Source organism: Enhydra lutris, unplaced genomic scaffold (assembly GCF_002288905.1).
Source record: "Enhydra lutris kenyoni isolate GAN:26980312 unplaced genomic scaffold, ASM228890v2 scaffoldscaffold9, whole genome shotgun sequence".
In the NCBI taxonomy this organism is placed as follows: Eukaryota; Metazoa; Chordata; class Mammalia; order Carnivora; family Mustelidae; genus Enhydra; species Enhydra lutris.
The window spans coordinates 52,070,093-52,079,333 of NW_019154093.1; the positions used below are offsets into that span (position 1 = coordinate 52,070,093).

Sequence of the window (9,241 nt, forward strand, 5' to 3'; positions counted from 1 at the left end):
AAAAATCCAGATCTCTGATATCCTTTAAAAAATGAGAAAATAGGCAAACGCCAGACCTATATTTTCACCTATCAACCTCAGACTCCCATGGTTCGTCCCCACTATCACCATGATTCCCCAATGCTGCAGCCTAGTGTCAGCCACCACAAATCCTTTTGTGGCATTTTGTTACTTGGTTTACCCCATGAGCCCTTCAGTGCTTGTACTCCAAGCTGGGGCAACCCCATTATCTTATAGATGAGGAAACCAAGGCAAAACCTCACATGGCTCACAACTGCCAGAGTCCCAGGGTTATGATAGGTCAACCTATTTGCAGACTGTCCTAGCTAATGTCTCTTGCCAGTTCCCCAAAGGAATCCAACAATCCAAACACGCTAGGTACAGTCTCGTCATGCATGTCAAGTCTCTGTTTCCCTCTGTTTCCAATGTCTTTCCCTGTATCAGATTCTTGCTCATCCTTTCAGACTAAGAGTATTTCCACCCTCACTCCCCAGGTAGAGAAGTGTCCGTACAACACTTTGTACCCACTTCTGCAACAGATTGCAGAGTCCTCCAGGGGAAGGTCAATGTTAAGGCCCTCCTTCTGATGTCACCAGTGCCTACTACAGTGCCATAACATACCAGGAGCTCTGAATAAATCTGGGTTCAAAGGGGATAATCAGTTTGTCCTCAGATACACACATAATTAAATATCTAGTGGAAAAAAACAGGTTAATAGCATATTCAACCTGTAAGGCACACTCAGACTGATAAGGTATCAAGTAAATGACCTTGAAAACTTTATCTCTGTGACAAATGCAATTTCTACCAGCTGGAGCCTTACTCCAGACATTAAGACTCCTTGATCAGTGTGGCTTGTGAGGTATCAGAAGGACCCCAAAGGTCCTAGATATCCTCCCCACCAGCCTGCAAAGGTGCTTAAAAGCCCACTGCATAAATTTACTTGCATTAAGGCTTTTCCTGTTAAAATGCAACACCCCTTCCCCCCTCCTTCCCAAGAGTCAATACATTAGGCAATTCTCAGAGGTTAGCCCAGCTTCAGTTAATTTATCAACTATCTTTCTATCTGATGCATTTATCCTGGAATGTCTGGGCAAGCTGTGATAGAGTTAGAAAAAGATAAAATTCTAGGAGAGGGGGCAGGCCTGAATATCTGAAGAGATGGGGAACAGGCAGTATGCATAATGTTTAAGTAGGAGGCTTGTTGGAACCAAGACACCTGTGTCCAATTCCGCTACCTCCTAACTGTGTGTCTTTTGCTGAACCACCCACCTGTGCCTCCACGTCTTCATTTATTTTTTTAAGATTTTATTTATTTGAAAGAGAGAGAGCGAAAGAGGAAACACAAGCAGGGGGAGTGGGAGAGGGAGAGATCCCAGGCTTGATCCCGCGACCCTGAGATCATGACCTGAGCCCAAGGCAGATGCTTAAAGACTGAGCCACCCAGGCGCCCCACCCACGTCTTCATTTAGGTAGAAGATGGTATTAACAAGAGGATCCGCCTCAATGGGGCACTGGAGAATTATGAATCAACACACAGCAGGCGTTCAAAACGGAGCCTAACATAGAGTGGTGTTAAGTGTTTGCTTCTCTTATAACAATAAGACAAGGAGAGAATGGCAAGAACTTTAGCCCTGAAAGGGGCTGCTCTAGCTGTACTACCTACTGGTCCCCTTTCCCAATGGACCGGGGAAGGGCACGAGGTCTAGAGAGGATGAACAGCTTACCGAAGGCTGCAGGCTTGTGGACAGCAGAGCTAGGGCTCCCTATCCAGGGGTCCGCGCCCCCACCTCCACCCCCCACCCCAGCCTTGGAACTTACTGATGAGAAAGATTAAAGGGCTGTGGGAGACCCAGAAAAGCCAAAATCGAATCTAGCCTCTCTCCCTTCTCGGGATAATAGGACCCAGCCCTTTGGGACTTCTCCCCGGAGTCAATTCCACGTCCCTGCTCTCGGGTGGGCTCCAGGTCGGAGCCAACGCCACCCTTTGACACACACACCCACACCCCTGCGCCTGGGCGTACCCTCTAAGTCTGGCACAACGCGGCAACTCGCTGCCCCGCTGGGAGGACGAGTCAACAGTGGGGTGGACGGGAAAAGTGACATAATCCGGCCGCGGCGCCCTCCGCGCCAGCCTCCCACGCAGCGCGGGATGGGCCCGGGCCCTCGCAGGGGTGCTGGCCGGGGCCGGGGCCGGAGCCGGGGCCCGGGCTGGGCCGCGGAGGTCTCCCGCGCGCGCTGGATGCCGCCGCCCGCAGGGCCTGAGGCCCCGCGGCCCGAGGTCCAGACGCCGGTACTCGGCGGCAGCCGCGCGGTCTCAGGGCCCGCTCCGGGGGCCGCCGCAGCCGCCGCCCCCCGGAGCTGGATGACGGAGTCTTGAAAGACTTTCACCAAATATGGGCCGGGGCTGGAAACGTCCTGCGGCGCGCGCCGCCGGAAACCTAGAGTCCTGCCCACCGCCGCGACTTCGGGCGCGCGGGCCCGGCGGCCGGCAGGGGGCGGCGGACAGCAAGCGGCCCGGCGCGCGGACCGCTTCAGCCCCGGGTCTCCCCGCCGCGCGGACCCCGCACGCTGTCTCCGCAGCGGTCCCCAGGGCAGCGGAGCACCACCCCGCCCCAGCCCTCGCCGCCAGCCTGATTACCTCTGGCTCTCCCTACCATCACTCCCCAGGGTGGGGGTAGGGGGCCGGAGCCGGGTGGAGAGAAAGGATGGGCGGGGGGGGGGGGGGTCCGCCACCTTAAAGCTGACCTTTCGCAGTCGCTGTAAAATGTTCTGTTCATTAAATGGCTGTAAAATGTGTAGTTGTGAGACGGGGTGTGCAGGCGAGGACCTGACTATGAGGGCACATGCACGCGCAGACACACCGCTAGTAGAGGCACTCCTGTCGTCCAAGACGGTGTTGCTCAGGGTGGGATTCCCCGGGCCACCAGCAGCAGCATCACCTCGGGACTTGTTAGAAACGTAGCCAATAAGAAATATTGGGGTTAGGGCCCAGCAATTAGTCTCTTAATCAGCCCTCCGGGTGATTGAGACACGCCAAAGTTTGAGAACCACTGGTCTAGGGCTGGGAAAGCGGAGTCGACAGTTTTAAGGTGATTATTATTCTCAGTTGCCGCCAGACAGTGAACCTTTCTTTTGGTGACCTAAAATTCCCTGGCAGCAGCGGGTGAGAGATGTCCCCATCACTCAGCTCAAAGCTAGGAGCTGCGGAAGACAAGCAGCTCCTTCTCTGTGCCTTGCAGCCCAAGGAAACAACGCGGGCCCGTTATTCCCTCACCGGGGGCCCGTGCAGGGAGGAGGGAGAAAAAAGAGTGAAAGAGCCATGCACAGTTAGCATCCGAAGACACTTACCCATAAACAATTGCACATTTCCCCTCTAATCTGTCAACGTGAACTGATCTGCTGCTCTCAGTGGAGGAGGCGAAAAGGCGATGGGACATCTGGGGTTTCTGGACCATCCTTAAGAAGGATGTGAGGAGCTGCAGTTCCTCTCCTCTGATGCTGTCGTTTATTAGCAGGCACACCAGGACATAGTATATGGAATGGCTGTGCACATAGGTTGCTCCAGTCTCTCCCTCTCCCCCACCTCCCGGCCCTGTTTGCTCCAGCTCCCCACCCCCTCCCACAACACACTCCTGGCTTTAAATGGGCAGCTGATGGTAAGGTTCTCTAAGTTTCTCCTCTAGGGCAAACTCATCCTCTGAGATTCCCCAACTGAAGCCCAGAAACAAACCCACACACCCTTGTTAGAAAACTTTAATCTGATTTTTAAAGGAATCTCTGGAATGGCCTGTGTTTCAAAGCTGTGCGGCAGGCTGAATCTCTTTGCATATCTCCTGTCCTCCTCAATAAAAGAGCAAGGTATAACAGCGGCCAGTTGGATCATCCACTATAATTTTATTTTAAATCATGATAGACAGGTTGCGTGAAAAACAAGGAATTCCAAAGAATTTCCTGCTCTGGGAACAGAAGTTAAGTCTATATTTAACAACATTTGAAGCTGTCAAGAATGCTTTGTGGTTGGATAACAGAGGCAGAAAAATGTTAAAAACGCAGGCTACTGCTATACCCAAATATGGAAATATTGTTACGTCTGGTGTCTGATTCACCATCTGGAAATACTTACAACCATGAAGTCAAATAGAAAAGACTCCACAACAGAAGCCAGGAACACTCCTCTCCATTCTCTCCCCACGACCTCCTCCCACCCTGTGCTGCGCCTACTCACCCCCATTCCCAATCACTTCATTAAGAGGGAAACAATAATGAAGTTTTAATGCAGGAAAAAAACGTTTCCCAAATAATAATGGATGGACTGTCTTGAGTAAGAAGTAGGGCCCAGATTTTCCTCTTTTTATTTGCATAGCACCTGACTAGCCATAGTCTTAAAAAGTAAGCCTGGCACCCCAAACCCCCTCCAACAAAGCCTTAGAGATCCTACTCCCAACTAGCCTCTTAGACTTACGAAAGGGCACTTTTGAATGAATGAAACTTAACTCTTTCCTGCCACAGTTTTCTTTATTGAAGGATGTTTTCACTGCAATAGCTTCTCGTTGTGATTATCAGTCATTCACAGAAAAGCTGGCACTGAAGGACTTCTTAAGCAAGACTGCTAAATTGTGAAGACTGAACAGCCCTACACTTTTAAAAGGACAAAGAGTTCTAGAGCACATATAAAAGAAACATTAGCATAATTACTTGTGTACGTTTTTATTAAAATTGCACAAGGAGACAGTTTTTTAAATTTCGAGGGAAAATTTGTCAATCCTACTAATGATATTGATGATGTTAAAGCAAACTGCTTTTGGAGGGCTTCTACTGAGTGTGCTGAAAACAGAACTGGATTTTTTTATTCTGTTAATTATATTCTAATCTTTTTCTTTGTACTTAACTAGAAAAGCATTGCAATCCATTTGAAATGGGAGGCTTCTAAGTGGTCCCAAGGAAACATGTTAAAAAACCCACAAAACTTTTAGCTTTAGATCCACTGGGCACAACAGTGCTGGGATCTGGTTCGGCACTGCAGTATACACAGGTGATGATCTCTGGACAAATCACTGCAAGGTGGTCCCCATGGCTTTTGGCTGGTTGTTTAGTAGCACTGCCTCCTGCCCACGGAGGGAGACTGGAAGGGCTTACCCAGTCTCCCGCACCCGTGAGGAAGTAGAAGTCAGTCTCTCAGAGAATTCCCTGCGTTGGTTTCCTCTCGGACTTCCAACCCAGGCAGTGGGCTGGAACTGAAGTGGGAACCTCCAAAAACAAACAAGTACGACATACCAAAAAAAGGAGGGGGGCGGAAGGGGGAAGACCTCTGCCTGGGAATCTGCCAGACAGTGGGGGGAGTTGATTTTGTTTTCCCTCTTCTCATTCATAAATGCCAGTGCGGGTATTAATTTGCAATGCACTTAACTTGTCTAATAAACACCACACCAAAGCTTTGGGATTTGATTCGAGCATGCCTCTATGAAATCCACAAATAGACGCACTCCCCCACCCCATTCACCTCTCAATAGATAACTTGACTCTCACCTTCTCTGTAAACAAGCAAACAGTTCGCTGCTTTCCGGGGTGAGGGCTTCCAAGTCTGCCCGGTCAACTCGGCATCACCAGACAAAACCACTTTTGTTCCTCCCTCCCAGGTCCTCCCACCCTCCCAGGGCAGGCAAAGTTCTGAGCTCGCCCCCCTCGCCCATTCCACCACCATCATCAGCACCAAAACGCCAGAAAGAGCCCTCCCCAATAGAAGTAGTTATTTAAAGTGGAAAAAACGGAAGATTGTTTTCTTGGCGGGACCAACAAAAAAAAAAAAAAAAAAAAAAAAAAGGTGCAACGGAGCCAGGGGAGGCGCTTGGCAGCAGCCCGCGCCAACCAGCATTCCTGAGATGTTTGAGAATTCTGGAACTCGCAGACAGAGCCGACGTCACTGCAACACGCGGCGCCGCGGCCGGCTCGTATAAAAGGCGGGCTCTGGGCGCTCGGGCAGACCGCGAGCAAGAGCGCCCCCGAGCAGCACCCGCGCCCTTCGCGCCTCCTCGGGAAGGACCTCACGAGAAGGACGCCTGCCTGTAGCCCGCTCGCCGCCCCGGCCCTCGCCCTCCCGCCGCCCGGCCCGGAGCCCGTCCCGCCTCCCGGATCCACCGACCCGACCCCGGCCGCTGCGCACCAGAGTGTTGGAGTCTTTGCTTCCGCGCTCGCCCGGACTCCTTCTGCGCGCCACAATGAGCTCCCGCACGGCCAGGACGCTCGCCTTCGCCGTCACCCTTCTCCACTTGGCCAGGCTGGTGAGTTCTTTTGCCTCCGCTTCCCCGTGCGTTCTCCCAGGCCCTTCCCCTTTCCCCAGATTGCCCCGGCCGGGAAAACTAAACTAAAAAGGGGGGGGGGCGCGTTTCGGTTTAGCTCTTTCTTTAGGCCCCCCTGCAGACGCGTCGGGGGCCTCCTGGCAGACGCAGCCGCCCGGAGTGGCCGGGCTGGACAGGATCAGAGACCCGGGGCAGGAACTCCTCCGCCCCCTTCCCTTCCCTGGGCTCCTCGGCGCCGTTCGCCGAGTCTCACGCGTGCCTTCTCACCCCCCTCCAGGCGCTCTCCACCTGCCCCGCCGCCTGCCACTGCCCGCAGGAGGCGCCCAAGTGCGCCCCAGGAGTCGGGCTGGTCCGGGACGGCTGCGGCTGCTGTAAAGTCTGCGCCAAGCAGCTCAACGAGGACTGCAGCAAAATGCAGCCCTGCGACCACACCAAGGGACTGGAATGCAATTTCGGTGCCAGTTCCACCGCTCTGAAGGGGATCTGCAGAGGTAAGATGCTTGTGGTTTGGCCCCTTTAAAAAAATAATAGTCCTCGTAGTCCAGAAGTTTAGTAATTTTGAGACCATGTATGGTGATGCTTTGTTGTTGGTAGCTTGGCAGAAAGGCACATGATTTCAGCAGTCTGGAATGCAATTCAGTGTGTCTGGGCCCAACGAAAAGCGCATACGGAAAAGTGATTCCTGACTAACTTATTGTTCTGGTCTGGAGTCCCCGAGGAATTGTAGGGAACTTTACCATAAATTGAATTTAACAGCAGAAAATATGTATGAGTTTCAGGCCACGGTTGGGAATCTTAACTTTCTCCTCTTTTCCCTTTCTCTTTTTGGTGCTCTTTGCAGCTCAGTCAGAGGGCCGACCCTGTGAATACAACTCCAGAATCTACCAGAATGGGGAAAGTTTCCAGCCCAACTGTAAACATCAGTGCACATGTATCGACGGCGCTGTGGGCTGCATTCCTCTGTGTCCCCAAGAACTCTCTCTCCCCAACTTGGGCTGTCCCAACCCCCGGCTGGTCAAAGTTACCGGGCAGTGCTGCGAGGAGTGGGTCTGTGATGAGGACGGTGCCAAGGACCCCATGGACGACAGGGATGGCCTCCTGGGCAAGGGGCTGGCCTTTGATGCCTCGGAGGTGGAGTTAACCAGGAACAATGAATTGATCGCCGTCGGAAAAGGTGGCTCCCTGAAGCGGCTCCCAGGTAAGCTGAGACCGAGCCCGAAAGATGTCACATTCCTAGTTTGAAGCTTCATCGAAATGGGTCCTTGAACGTGTTGGGGTCACTATGCCTCTGAGAAATGTCTTCTTCTCTGCCTCTAGTTTTTGGAACGGAACCTCGAATCCTATACAATCCTTCTTTACACGGCCAGAAATGCATTGTCCAGACCACTTCATGGTCCCAGTGCTCGAAGACCTGCGGCACGGGCATCTCCACACGAGTCACCAATGACAACCTTGAGTGCCGCCTGGTGAAGGAGACCCGGATTTGCGAAGTGCGGCCTTGTGGCCAGCCGATGTACAGCAGCCTAAAAGTAAGCTCTTGTGGGGGTGCTGGCAGACCGCTCGGGGGCAGCCGGGCGAGTGAGGGGTGGGCCTGTCTTCCAAGAAAGAACGAGAAACCCCCATTCCTAACTTTCCTTCTTGCCTCTTTCTTCCAGAAGGGCAAGAAATGCAGCAAGACCAAGAAATCCCCCGAACCTGTCACGTTTACTTACGCCGGCTGTTCGAGCGTGAAGAAGTACCGGCCCAAGTACTGCGGCTCGTGCGTGGACGGCCGGTGCTGTACGCCCCAGCAGACCCGCACCGTGAAGATGCGCTTCCGCTGCGAGGACGGGGAGATGTTTTCCAAGAACGTCATGATGATCCAGTCCTGCAAGTGCAACTACAACTGCCCGCATGCCAACGAGGCGGCCTTTCCCTTCTACAGGCTGTTCAACGACATTCACAAATTTAGGGACTAATTGCTACCCGGGTTTCCAGCACCAGGGTGACCGGAACGGGGAGGGGGGAGAAGCGTGCCAGAATCACGGAGCTATGGGTGGGGGCGGTGGGGCTGAGGGGCTCATTGTAGAAGGGATGCATTGCTCATTCGTGAGTAGTATTAAGGTATTTTTGGAAACTGGTGCTGGTGCAAATGGACACTGATGCAGCCACAATTGGAGAATACTTCGCTTCATAATACTGGAGCACACGTTACTGCTTCATTTTGGAGCTTGTGCTGTTGATGACGTTCTGTTTTCTGTTTGTAAATTATTTGGTAAGCGTATTTTTCTCTAGGCATTTTTTTTTCTTTCAGTTCTACAATTGTTTAAAAAAAAAAAAAAGATTAGTTGATCAGTTAAAGCCTTCATCTTTTGACAGAAGTAAATGGGAGGGGGTTCCATCCCTTCCTGAAGGTGACACTCCGTGAGTGTCCGTGAGAGGCAGCTAACTGCACTCTAAAGGCAAACAGAAATCAGGTGTTTTAAGACTGAATGTTTTTATTTATCAAAAATGTAGCTTTTGGGGAGGGAAGGGAAATGTAATACTGGAATAATTTGTAAATGATTTTAATTTTATATTCAGTGAAAAGAATTTATTTATGGAATTAATCATTTAATAAAGAAATATTTACCTAATAACTGCGTGTGTGGCATTGGGTATTTTTAGAGACTGACGGTAGTCTTTGGGAACAGCCTAGCTTATTATGCATTCTTTCAGTCATTCAAACAGAACTACTTGAGTGCCTACTTTGTGCCAGGAACTGTTCTAGGAGCTTAGGATAAGAGCAGGGAACTAACCTACAAAAATAAGACAATGACTGCTTTTATCCTCAGTTGAGAAAAATCTTTGCATTTAAAGTACTCTGTTTTTAAACATGTACCGAACACTAGACATTGTAGAGAGCACAAGGAATTGGAAGCTAAATTTGTGATTTAAATAATAATGCTTTATTTTCATAAGAA

At 51.3% G+C, this 9,241-nt stretch overlaps 1 protein-coding gene across 1 annotated transcript; it reads left to right on the top strand.

Moving 5' to 3' along the window:
- The first annotated feature begins 6,111 nt into the window (after nt 1-6,111).
- Nucleotides 6,112-8,908, top strand: LOC111143137 (cysteine rich angiogenic inducer 61). Its single transcript, XM_022496636.1, has 5 exons — nt 6,112-6,281; nt 6,577-6,790; nt 7,141-7,497; nt 7,617-7,828; nt 7,955-8,908. Exons 1-5 carry the CDS (start codon nt 6,219-6,221, stop codon nt 8,255-8,257), a joined length of 1,149 nt encoding a protein of 382 aa, XP_022352344.1. The 5' UTR covers nt 6,112-6,218; the 3' UTR covers nt 8,258-8,908.
- The last annotated feature ends 333 nt before the right edge of the window (nt 8,909-9,241 follow it).

Bases quoted from the DNA above. Each gene is read 5' to 3' on its own strand.
- LOC111143137 (XM_022496636.1), top strand. From the start codon at position 6,219: ATGAGCTCCCGCACGGCCAGGACGCTCGCCTTCGCCGTCACCCTTCTC. The intron at 7,498-7,616 runs GTAAGCTGAGAC...CTCTGCCTCTAG, and splicing joins CTCCCTGAAGCGGCTCCCAG to TTTTTGGAACGGAACCTCGA. The intron at 7,829-7,954 runs GTAAGCTCTTGT...TCTTTCTTCCAG, and splicing joins CGATGTACAGCAGCCTAAAA to AAGGGCAAGAAATGCAGCAA.